This window comes from Prinia subflava, chromosome 1, assembly GCF_021018805.1.
Source record: "Prinia subflava isolate CZ2003 ecotype Zambia chromosome 1, Cam_Psub_1.2, whole genome shotgun sequence".
In the NCBI taxonomy this organism is placed as follows: domain Eukaryota; kingdom Metazoa; phylum Chordata; class Aves; order Passeriformes; family Cisticolidae; genus Prinia; species Prinia subflava.
The window spans coordinates 140298677-140311939 of record NC_086247.1 but is presented as its reverse complement, the minus strand read 5'-3'; the positions used below and the strand labels follow the sequence as shown (position 1 = coordinate 140311939).

The 13263-nt window shown below is 38.4% G+C and overlaps 1 protein-coding gene across 17 annotated transcripts in view; it reads left to right on the top strand.

The window, feature by feature from the left end:
• PARD3 (par-3 family cell polarity regulator) overlaps positions 1–13263 on the top strand; it is a 452827-nt gene that overhangs the window by 428203 nt on the left and 11361 nt on the right. For 16 of the 17 annotated variants that reach the window (XM_063415024.1, XM_063415043.1, XM_063415034.1 and 13 more), the window contains one exon: positions 10567–10687. In XM_063415024.1, coding sequence (XP_063271094.1) covers positions 10567–10687 — 121 coding nt within the window. The remainder of the gene's footprint in view (positions 1–10566; positions 10688–13263) is intronic. The other variant, XM_063415018.1, reaches the window with a different exon arrangement.

The window sequence follows — 13263 nt, the reverse complement described above, 5'->3', positions numbered from 1 at the left end:
TCTCAGGCATGCCTATACACTTCTATATGCTTCAGAAACTAAGAAATTTAGGGCTTTTTTTTATTTTTTCATAAAAGAGAATTACAAACAGTAGCATAGTGTATGCTGTAAAGAATCCTTGAATTGATACTAAAGTAAATGAGATCTGTTTATTGTGTGAACTATATACAGGGCTTTAAAAAGGCTCTTGCCCATTTGTGGTTGTGTATATGCAAATACAGGGAGGCTGAGCAACTTAGTTTTGCTGTAATGAGATTTTCTACCAAAAGATTAAAGTGTTTGGTTATACTGCTGTGCCAGTTGACCATCACCTCCTACAAGGCATTCCTATTACCAGATTTCTTAAGATGATTCGTTTTCCACCTACCTTGAGCATAATTTAGCCATCTAGAATGGATTCACCTGCCCTAATATAATTAGGATATAAAACTATCCTGAGCTTATCCTAATCTTCTTTGTCAATGAAAAAAAAGTAATGACCTCTTGAGTGTAATAATTGCATCCAAAGAAAATTGTAATTGCCCTCTGGGACAGTTTCTTTCTCTGTATTTCCTGTAGAAAGTGTCCACGTGAGTAGTTTGAACTACTTACTTGCCTTTTGAATGATTCCGGTTGCAAAAAATCACATCTTACCTTCTCCTAGTAAATAAATTAGCTTTGCTACAGCCTTTATCAAGTGAATTGTCTTGGCAAAATATTGAGGTGTTGTTACAAGTAAATGTTGTATTTTGTCTGGAGTAGGAGAGATACATGCTTTTGAGTTTCTGAAGGCTGCACTTGTGATGAATTTCTGCATGAGGCCAGCATGTTATTAGCCCCATGAAGATTCATCACACTCTGAGGGCTGCCAGCAACCTCCCAGAAATGGCTTAAGAATAATTTGCAAGACGGCATGATCAGAAGTGTTTTGCAAAAGCAGAAAGGTTTTAATTAATGCAGAAATAACAAACTATACAAAAAAGAGTAAAAGCCGTGCACATTGAAAGGAAGTCCCTTGCACCTGCTAAGACACTCCAAAAAGCCCTGAGAATCTCTGTGCTCTCTCTTAGGTATTTAATGATCTAGGAGGGATTTTTGGCTTGCTGCCCAATAGAAAATAGCTGCATTCCTTGAGGAACAGCTCCGGGGTCCAAGAGGTGCTTTTGTCCTGGCACTGGGCCAATTACAGTGAGAGAGGTATAGAAGTTTCTGGTTCTTCTTCCTTAAAAGTTCAGGGGTGAGGCTTGAACTCTTTTCCTGATATAGGAGCACCTGCTCGGGTGTGGAGGTGCAATATAACACACTTGGGTTGAGACTAAACAGTCCAATGGCAGGAAATATTAGAGCTCAGGATTTCTAATCCAGTGTTTCAAAGCACAGCGAGACCCTCAGCAATTACTGGGCATTCATCTGAATGCCCAGTAATCTGAAAAAGAATTCCTGAGGAAAAGACATATTTAGCATTTCCAAGAGGAAAAATAAGTGAAATAACTTGAAAATATCTCAAGTAGTAGAAGTTGGGTTCTGCCTAGCTTACTAAATATCCAACTGAATTTTTGGATAAAAGGTAATTCCTTTTTTTTTTCCTGTCCTTGTCTGGAACTGATTGGTTTTTTTTTTAATACAACTATAATTTCACAGCAATTTTTAGTTTTAAAGTCAATCAAACCATGATTAAACCATCTATTTACTAAAATCTTCATTTTTAAAGGGCAATGCTGAAAGGATTTATCCAGAAATCATTTGTTTTGCAAGGTATAATACTGAGATTTGTTTCTACTCTCCATATGCATATAATATTTAATTAAAAAATCTTAATTAATTTTTATGCTAGTCAGTGTAAATCTTAGTGATAAACTTCATAAGAAGGCAACAGTCGAGTGAATTTAGGCATCAATTCAAGTAATCAATCTTAGCTTTGATTTTTTTTGTTGGTTGATTGAGATTGTGTGCACAGGCACTGAATGATGAGATGTTTAACAGTAGGTTCAGATTTGAAGTTTAATTTAGAGATTGAAAGTTATCTAATTTGAAAAATAAAACAGTGATCCCACAATTTTCTATGTTTTATAGAGAGTTTCCAATTCTACTCCTATCAAAGGGAGTCTCCCCAACTTTCACCAAATTTGATATCCTTAGGCCAAGTCATTTTGGTTTGTTTGTTTTTAATGGAAAATTTCTCATTCTGCAGTTTGAAATCAGCCCATAGTTAAAGCAAGATGTAATGTAAAATCAATCAAAATATTATTTGAAGATTTATAATGCAATATCCCCTCTGTCAAAGTACTGAAATAATTATACTATAATTATGTTAGAGACTGGTAAGGATAGGGGAAGACATGTGAACTTGGTGTAGTGCATTATCCTTTTTAATGTTCAGGAATTTAAAAGAGATGTCCTAGTCCACACATCAGTGTTTGTCTAGCAATGTGTTGCTTAATACTGTAGTTTAATGAATACTTTAAAACAAGATGTCGTTTTTATTAAGGGCAAGTGTTACAAGAGTCAAAAACATTCTATTTTGTTTTGTTAGTTGCAACACCCTGGAACCTATTTATTAAGTGTTTTCTGTAATTAGAGAGAAATAAACAACATAAAATTTTGGGGTGTTTCCAGTACGTAAATGCATTAAGCAAGATCTAAATACTTTTAATATGAGGTTTTGCACTGAAACAGAGTTAAACTCCATTTACACTATATTTTTAATGGTGCATTATTTAAATAAACTTTTTTTTTCCAAATCTGTTTTCAGATTCGAAAATTTGAATAATTTGAATAATTTGAATATCACTCTTGGTTTGTCCTTCTAAAGGTGCAATCAGGAGGGTTTTTTTCTGGTTTTTAATGTTACTAGACTCTTCCTATGAAAAGCCACATGCTTTTTCTGCACTCCAGTGTTGGCTAGAGCTGGGCTCTGAAGCAGATTTTATAGCATGAAGCAGTGTCAGAGCAGAGCAGAGGCTGAGTCATGTAGGATGTGCTGGAGGGAGCTGGGCTGTGCCTACATCACAGCATTCTCACCTCACAGGTGGTGCTGGCCACGGGCAGATGTTCCTTTTTGCAGATCCTGCTGTGCTTTAAGAAGTGGCTGCTCCCTGGTGTTACTGCTGCCCCTCTGCTGAAGGCTTCTGCCCCCACGTCTCGTCCCCAGAGATCAGAGGGGCTCTCCCTAAACAGCTTCTGGCAAAGCAGCTGGATTAGCTTAAATGGAAACAAAGGCTGACATGGCCTGAAGCCCACTGGGGGTCTTCTGGATGATCCCTTCTGCTGGCACAGCAGTGGGCAGCTGGGTCCAGGAGGGGATTTCTTCTCTGTGGGCTTTGTTAAATGTCTTTGTATTGCTGTGCCAGGCAACTCTCACACTGACACAGAATAGCCTGTGATGCCTAATTGTGGATGTTCATCAGACCTAACAGCACTGGAGCCATCACTGTCCCAGTTAGGACAGGAAGATTCTTAGGTCAGAGCCCATTTCTCCCCTCCTGACTTTGAAATAAATTTGTATTTCATTTGGAATCAAAACTGCAAATTTTTCCCTTACTTGATCACTGGTATGCTTTTAATATTCTTTTTTTTCATTGTTTATTAAATCTTTCCCTGTGTATTTCTGCTATTTCTTTAACATTCTCATAAGAAATTCACAGTGAGATGTCTTCTATTTTCTTTTAGGTTTTGTGGCATTCTCTTTTTTCATTTCCTTTTTTTTTTTCTAACTCAGAAAATGCAACACCCTATGACAACAGCTGTAACAAGTTGTGTGTGGCTGAAAATTGGCTTGGCTTATATCTGCAAAATCTAACAGCTCTGAAGTAAGGCTTAGACTGTGTGATAACCCAGTAGCTGAGTATCTGTTCTCAGATGTTTATAGCAAGCTTCTAAAATCTCTGCTTTTCCTTTTAGTGGAAGAATTCCACTGAAAAGACTGGATTTCAGTCTCCGGTGTGCAGGCTCTGACAGGCTAATAAGGAAGAGTGATGGTGGCAATAAAAAGGGTCTTGGGTGCATTCTTCGTATTTCACTGGTTGTAAAATGATGGCCCTGCTACAGAAGGGCCACAGAGGGACTCAAAGTGAAATCTAGTCTGGAAAGTTTGGAGAGACTATTGTGGTGAAGTGACCTCCCCTCAGCCCCACCTCTCCACATTGTTTATGGCCATCACATCAGAAGCAAGTGGTGAATTTAGAGCATTTGAGGTTACCTTTTTAATCTGGAGAAGAGAGGTGTAGCGTTTTAATTTTTAATTATTTCCTCTGTTGAAATTGTGTAAAATTATAATCTAAACACAATGTCAAAATTTGGGAATTAATTTTATTCACTGAAGAAGAAAATGAGTGCATTTGGAGACTTATGTACTTCATAGTATTGCAGTTGATGAACTTCCCCTGTGAAAATAAACTGGAATGACACTAAAATTCCCAGTGAGCTGATTTCACATGCATACATATTGACATAAATCCTAAAGTTTAAGTACTGTTTTGATGGAATTAGTATGCTGAAGTATGGAGGTATGTGTACAGGTAACATGCTATATCTTACCTGTCACATTAAGCCAATCCCTGAATTTAACTGCCCTTAAATCTGCAGACTTTAAAGGATATATAATGCTCTGTGTTCAAAATGGCAAGAGGAGATGAGTTTTATAACTGTATGAACAGTAGAAATAAGCCAAAAGTGTAAGAGATCTGGGGGAAAAAAATCTGGTAGAATGTATACCTTCAGCATGCAAGGAGCTGCCCTTGTTAGAAACTAACTTTGCATGCATAATTAATTTGAGCTGCACATTTCGTTCCTTACAACTAGAAGAGAAATTGAATTCAGGTGTTTGGTGAACATATGGGGGATTTACTGTGAATTTATGACCTGTGGTTTGAGTGTAAAAACCCAAGATACTAGCTGATAAAACTTAATGAAGCTTGTGCAGAGAAACTATTTTTATTTGCACTTTTGTAATTCATACGTTTTTTGGTTTTTAACACCTCTCCCCTACCTTTTTATGCCTTATTCCAAATAAATTCTTTGACACTTGAGAAAAAAAAAGTAGTGTGGAATAAGGCTTTTTATGCCTCTTTCCAGGTTACAACCACAGTACAAGTACTTTTGTAGTCGAACAAATTTGATCTCTTGCTCAACTAATTTTTTCTCAGACTGTAGCAATTCTGCAATCATGTAACAGCTCCTTTCTATGGCACTGTCCATGGTTGCTCCTGTTTGTGTACCATGTCTGTATGTGTTAATATCCATGTGTTCATGAAATATCTGTTCCCTGATGTCTCAGAAAAGGACCATATGTAGGGCACAATGAAGGAGAGGACCAGCCAAATTGGTTACACTAACTTAAGTCTGAGGAGTGGCATTTAGATGTCAAAAAATAAACCACAGAATAAAATAGTAGGAAAAGACCAACCTGCTCTGGCAAGCTGTGGCAGGAAGGAGATGGTACAAACTGTGCTGCTGCTCAGCCCTCATCACCCTGTGCTGTGTGGGCACAGTCGTCTGTGTCACTGATGATTAACAAATCTGCCTAACGTGAACAAACCAGCAGACTGTGCATTGGGATGTGGTGGTAACTTTCAGGCTGGTAAAGGGCATGCTTTCATTTTATTTTATGTCCATGGCTTTCTGAAATAACTTGACAGTTTTTGCTTATTCACCCTCAAGGGCCATCCAAAACAGACAAATCCATCTGCTTGGGGTTAAGCACTGTGGTGAGAGGGTGCTGGGGTTCCAGTAAATGTGGCAGGAGTTTTTAGATTAGATTATGACCACTCTGCTTTCAACTGGGCTGTTGCATCCTGCTCAAGTGATGAAGAAAGGGGCCAATTTTGTAGACATTCAGTTAGTCCTGTACTTTGGTAAGGATGTGTGCCACCAACCATGGCATGGCCACATTGTCATTCCTCAGTGTGATGGAAATAAATTTGTTTCCTGCTCCTCTCTGTGTGTAAGCAGAGGTAGATACAAATTCAGACCTTAATTTTTAATATGACACAAATAATCTGTTCAAATGGAAAGGAATTTGTATCATACAAATGGGTGATAGTTATTTGCCAGCTTGAAGCAAATAAGAACCCATCTGTGTTTTATTACTGCTATCCAGACATCTAAGCAGCCGGTCAGGCCAGCTCAAATGTGTGATAGATTTCAAGGTGTAAAGAACACTTTTTGTTTACTAACCTTTTGGTTATTCTAGTCAAGTTGCAACTGCCTGGTAGTGTTGTTAAGACCTTTTTCCATGCTTTTTCAGGCCAATATTTTTTTTCCCAAAGCTTCAGATGTCCCTGTTCCGTGGCTTGTTTGTATCTACTTTATCACACTGAAAATCTGACTGTTTTGAAAGGAATGCAGCTCTGCACATCAGTGCATGACATCACACCAAGACATTGCTTAATGATCTGAGACCCTGATGGCCATTGCTGCAACTGCTTGTTTCTGGAAATTTGTGACAGCCCTGGCCTATCTAAGTCTTGCTTACCACTGCATTTTTAGCCTGTGCTGCTGGTGGTGTGTTTTGAAGCAGCACTCAAAAAACAACTGATTGTGAAATGTGCCATCTGCAGATGGAAGGCAATGGGGTGCCAAGCAGAGCTGTGATACAAGAAAGCACAGATGCTTTGCAACCCAAGTAAACTTTGGCCCTAAAAGCTTTTCCTTGAATTTTATTTATTTTAAGAACATTTAATATTGAGAGCACTTCGATAGAAGAACATCACTGGTATCTGATGCTAGGAGGTGCTAATTGTCTTCTGTAAATTCACAGCCATCCTGTTATTAAGTAGGCACAAGGGAAGGCTGTCTGGGCAAGCTGTGGTTACTGTAGAGGGTTGTAATTCCAGTTTTGCTAAAAAAATTAAAGCTAGCATAGGTCAAATTTTCAACAGACTTTGGATGGAGTTCCAGGTAAACTCCTTCCTGCCTGCTAATAGTCCGGAATTCTTTGAGGTGGATGTACCTTCAGATTTTCAGTGCATTTGAACGAAGGATGCAAACAAAACATGGCACATTTAATTGAACTTTTGAGGACATGCCCCCTACACCCACAATGGGGAATTTAAGCAGCAGGAACACCTGCAGCCTGCATCCTAGTAGTCTATTGATATGACCCTATCTCTCTTGGGTCAATTCATCCAATAAGTCAAAATTCATTTTGCTTTAGACTGGCTAAGGACACTTCACATGGGATATAATTTGTTTAGCTCTGCCCCAAGGGATAATGATGTGACTTACATAAAGATTTGTAGATAAAGCAGAACATCTCGGGATCTGAAAAGGAATAAAGTTAGGTTTGCACTGTTGACTCCAGAATTTTATTGGTGTCAGTTTTCCTTTGTGATTATGATTTTTATATTTCCTTCCTTCTAGAAGTACTAATTGGGAGTTTATGAGATACCAAGTGGGTGTACCAAGTGTCCCCTGAGTGCAGAGGGAGTGCAGTGGGAGACATAACAACCAGCAAAAAAAGCACTGATGATAAGAGTTAACTGGATGAAGAAAGGCGTGAAAAGAAAGAGGTGACAGCATAGCAGGCCAGGACAGAGATGTGCAAGCCCTCAGTAGTGAGAAGGTCAAGGCAGCAATAATTTAACCTGGAGAATCAGAACAAGGTTGAAATGAAAATAGAAACCAAAGGAGGTGAATCTAAGATATAGTCTAAGCCCTCAAATAATCTTTTAAGAAATGTATCTTAGTGCCTCCTTAGCTGTCTGCCTTTTCCTCTTCTAAATAAAAATATTTAATTCTTTTATTATTATTAACCCACTGACTTGATCTCACTTTCTGTTTCTTAGAGACCTTTTGAGCTCAAAGAAATTTGAGCAGATATAGAAATGCCTTTTCCTAATTTTGCTCTTTCTTTTCTGTGAAATAGTCCCTTTTATAATTCACTTCTTTTGCACTTTTCTAAATCTGAGTCATGTCCCTTGCTTTTCAGATAAAGTAGAAATATTGTTAAAAGATTTATCTTCTCTGCTATTATCAAACCTTTAATAAGTTTGAATAACTTTTCTTAAATCAGCTTGACTTCTTTTTTCTTTTCATTTTTTGTAAGGTTTTTTTTTGGCATTAAGATAGGTTCTTAGGTCTGGAGACAAGTTGATTATAAATCCCAGGATCCTCCTTGTCCTTTGTTATTCCTCTCTGCAGTGTAGAATGTCAAGTTCGTGCATTTGCTGTTTAAGAAAAGACACATTTTGGCTTCATGGCATGGACACCAGGCATTTTCTAGCTATTCCTCTGATAAGGAATTGTTTTAATTGTTTTAATGAATAACTATCGCAGAATGTGCAGAAGCCCTCGGATCTGCAATAACCCTTCCAGTAGCCCATTTTGGGGCTGGTGCAGTGTATCCTGTATAATGCACAAGGTTTAGTGCAGTATTTTGGGGTTTACCCTCTGTCTGCAGTTGGATAAACTGCTTCAGTGTCACTTTTGCACTGTGATCCCTAAAATCTGAAACAACCTTGATTATGGAATGCTGATTATTTACCTGTCATCTTGAGTACTACAAGGTGTCTATGGATGGCACTTTTCTAGTAATTTTTGCACAGAAGTTCACTGACTTTTCTCTTTCAGACATACATTTCTTGTACCTGAAGTTTTAATATTTACTATAGTTTTGTTTTTTTAACTGCAGTTTATCATGTAGGAAATACTTGTCTTGTGTAGAAAGCAGTGGACTACTTGTTTGTTGGATTAACAATAGCAGTTTTAAAAATCAGCAGAACATTTAAGTGTTTTGAATGTATTATATGGGATTGTGATGAATCCCTTTAAAATGTGCAGTGGGGAAAAAACCAAGTGGTCGTATAGTAAAGCTGGGCAGAATTTGACAATAAGAAATAAATTTACAGAAAATAAAACTGTAAATGGAGATAAGCTGTTTCACAAAATGCAGTTGAATTAAGGAAATAAAATTAGCAACACACCTACAATGAAGTGGAAATTTTGAAAATACCAGTGTTTCATTTCCACCTGTTCTAAATTAAGCTTTCTTTTAATTGTTCTTTTCAAAAGGGTAATTTGCACATAGAAATTGACTTACCCTACAAATAAAGCATTTCCTCAAGCTCCAATTTGGGTTAAAAAAAAACATGAAAGAAAACACTTCTCTAAATTCCTTCCTTTACTTTGCCTTTGGTTTCAAATAAATTAATTAAAAAAAAAAATCAACCCAAACCACTTCAAATATTAGCCTTTGTGTAGAACCATACTAATTTTTCTGTCTGGCCAACCAAGCACTGATAAACTCTATTTATTGGCACTGAAAAGAGTGGGAGGTAACGTCTCAAACATCTACAGCTTCCAATCTCCTGCACCTACCAGTCCCGAAAGACATGGAAAACAGTCACAAATGGACTCTAGAATTGTGTCTTTGCATATGAAAAAAGACACAGATATTAATTCACTGTGTTTTATTGTACCCCATGTCCAAGAAAAGAAATCTAGGAAATTGCTTTCCATTGTCTCTCTGCAGATTTCTCTTTTGAAACAAAGTAATAGCTGCCCATTCCTCATCAGCTCTTTTGAAATAAACAACAAAATGCAGGGCAGAAGAAGCCCACAAGAATACATTAAAATGCTTCTGGTTAGTCTTGATATAACATATTTGTTTGTCAGGCTTTCTGTGATTCCCACATTAACATGTTTGAAAGAGTGGGGTTGTAGGGTCTGGTAGGAGCTGCACAGCTGGAAAAATGTCAACAAGATTAATAAATACTCACTTTTCCTCTTCTCCATGAAATAAGCCATTCCCGTGCATATTTCATTATGGTTTCACATGCACCTGTGCCGTGGAGTGTGGATTACTGGGCACTGTGGAAGAATGGATGGGTTTGAAGGATTGAAGGTTCTGGGTGTGCTGGTTTGTATCAGTACCTCTGGGACTGAGCCCTCCCCGGTGTCTGTGGGGCCAAGTGAAGCCAGCTCTCATCTGCTGCCCACATCCATTCCTGCCTGTGGCCCTGTCAAATGGATGGCTTTTTACTACCCCCCAAGCCTTTTAGTGCTTTTAGACTGATCAATTTAAAAGACTTGTTAAAAACAGAACTAAGGGATGACAGGCTCTTATTGATTGGAGAAAATAACCAAATTTTATATAGGTAGAGCCTCCAGACATTGTAATTAATTTGATGTGAATAAAGATTGGACAGTGCTACAGTTTATTGATTAGGGAAAAGTATTTTTCTTGTTTATTCAGTAGCAGAGATCATTAGGACTTAAAACTTCCCTTTATGTTAAGTCTGACACTACTATATCTACTGCTCTTCATTTTCTAGGAGTGACATACTGAAAAGGTGCCAGCAACTTGTGATATTTTTTAGAAATATTTTTATTTGTCTCATCCTCGCAATATCTGACATTTCTTTATAAGACAAGCAGCATTAATAATCTTTTAAAAGACTAAAAATCTTTGTACTAAACACTTGTAAATTATTTTTAGGCCTGTAGTCCTGAACTGTAGTAGCAGTCCAAGTCACAGTCGCAGGTGGCAGTTCCCAAGTGTATTGATCATTTCCATCCTTTATTGATCATTTCCATCCTATATTGATCATTTCCATCCTGTATTGATCACTTCCATCCTTCCTCTTTCAGCAGCAGATCGACCCCCAACAACCACGACCGGATACAGCGCCTGAGGCAGGAGTTCCAGCAGGCGAAGCAGGACGAGGACGTGGAGGACCGGAGGCGCACCTACAGCTTTGAGCAGCCGTGGGTGAGTGTGCAGGGCCTGCCCAGTCTGGGAAGCTTGGCCGACTCCTGCCCTTCCTGGGTGGCTTGGGAGCAGGCCAAAAGGGAGGCAGGGTGCTCTGCCTCCACACTTCTGCCCTTCTGCTGTGATCCCCATTTTTGGTTCATTGATGTTTACTTCATTTCTGAACTTCTTCAGCCATCTGTCATGTGTGCAGATAGCGTTATTTGCTCCGTGGTGAGACCCTCGGCTCTGTGAGTTACTGCTTGGATTAGTATCAAAGGCAGTATCTATTGATCTGAAATTTTCAAGGAGAACCAGAATAAAATACATACCAACAATAAATAATGGAAGATGTAACCTTGTAAATGGTATTTTCTCTGAAGCAATATCACTGCATTTAGTTATTTTCATAAAGGTGGAGATTTTTACTGTAAAAGAGAGATGTGCCTGCTTTGCATTAGTACCACTCTGACTCTTATATTTGATGAGACAGTTCTGTATTGAGATATATGTCCTAATTGATCTTTTAAATCCTGTTCAAACTGATCTAGTAATGTGATACAATTATTTAAATACATATGCTTATCCTGATTAGCATAATTGAATGAATTAGTGCTGCTTTTTAATCAATTACATATCCTAAATTAAGATCCTTTAAACATGAGACAAAAACTGTAAGTTTTTTGAAAATTCCATGATAAAGACAGTGAACAACTTGTGTTTCCAAAAAAGTGGGAAGTGTGTGATGACAACAGCAGAATCTCTCACAGCTCCCTCTGAAACAGGTGAGGGTGGTAAGTTATTGCTGCTCAGCATTGCCATGCACACGAGCCCAAGGTGAGAACCTCTGAAGAGCCACATGTCTGTGTATGAAGTCACTGAGAACAGCAGTATCAGGATATAGGCTTCTCTTTTCCTTTATTAGAAAACATCTAACTTCCTCTGAAATCTAATAAATAATATAAACTTTCTTTTATGACCAGATGCTCTCAATTTGAGGTGGGGAAGATAATGTGATAGCTCATGACAGGGGTGGTTTAGCTGTTTGGGGTAGACTGGGGCTGGGTGTAGCTGATACCTCCTGTTACCCATGTCAGCTACTGTTTGCTTTCCAAATGAGAGATTTGAGTAACATTCTTGGGAAAACTGTGTGTGAGAAAAGCTTGCACTCTTGAAGACTTGGGAACTTACTACTGAAGGTCATGGGCCAAATTGTTGTATATCTAAATGCCATAGCAACTTTAGACTGTCAGCTTGGCTTTTATTATAGTTTCTTGTAATGAGCGAGAAGGGAATTATTTGGATGACAGACTGATTACCTTAGGAATGGAATAATTTCCTAAATTCTGGGTCAGAACATTGACCTTTCTATTTTCTCTTATTCAAACAAATGGTATCTCTCTGTTTACTCCCTTTCTGCAGATCATGCAAATGAGCTTGAAGTGACTAATTCAGCTTAACATATTAATATTCATTCTGAAGCTTATTGTTGCTTTTGTAGGAGCTGCTCTGTTGTTAAATACATAGGTGACCAAATGTTTTATTTTAGATAAGTACTTTATAAAAAGTTGCCCAGAGTCTATTTGACTTGTAATTTTATTTTTCCATCATATACTCCAGCCTTTCAAGATTGCAGTGCTTGGAAAGGATAAAGCAATGATCTCATCCATTTCAGCAGTTCACAGCTATTTCAGTTTTAAAGAGCTGTAACCCTCTTTTTTTGAGGAGTGTGTTGTACTTCTTTAATACGTTAGTCTAAAATGATGGACTTTCTTAAGACAACCTCTCAAAACAGATCCAGATGTATCATCAAATATCAATAACACACAGAAAAATGCAGAATTAGTTTACAATATACATGTAGGAAAATACTTAGATACATTCATCAGTGTCTTTTCAGTCTTCTCCATCTGTGAGCTGTTGGTTCCAAACCACAGCAGTGCAAAGTGCAACTGTACGTGGGCCATTGTTGAAAAGAGCATTTTACCTGAGGGAGATGGGTTGTGCAGCCTACATAAATAAAAGGCTTTGCATAAAGAGAAGCCTCTGAGCCGCAAGGCAGCAGCCAACTCTGACCTGGTTTGGATAGAAAGAGAGGAAAAACCCATCCTTGGAGAAGTGTGTGCTACGAGGTGATAAGTAGTTTGCATTTCTCATTACCAAGCTGATGGGATGGTTGAGGATAGGGAACGAAGTGCTGATGTGATGTGGGACTGTTGGTTACTTTAAAGAAGTATAAATGGACATGGAGTTTGCAGTGGAAGTAATGGATGCCGATGGAAATCTGGCAGCTCTGAGGATATTCAGAGGAGCTCAATGCCTCAGAAACCCACTAATATATTATGAAAATGGTTCTGTAAACCTCAACAACTCCAGTTCCTCCCAGATTATTAATGGCCTGTGATATAGGAGTCCAGTTACCTGTGAAAGAAACCTTCAGTGTCCTCCCTGGGTGGGAGGCAGATGTCATTCCAAGGAGTACAGAATCTCCCTGGCTCTGTGTGGTACCTGTGGGTGCCTGGCCCATCCCTTTCTGCTGGGCCATCAGCTCAAGGTCATTTCTCTGTACTTGAACAATGCAACAGAGCTGGACTTTT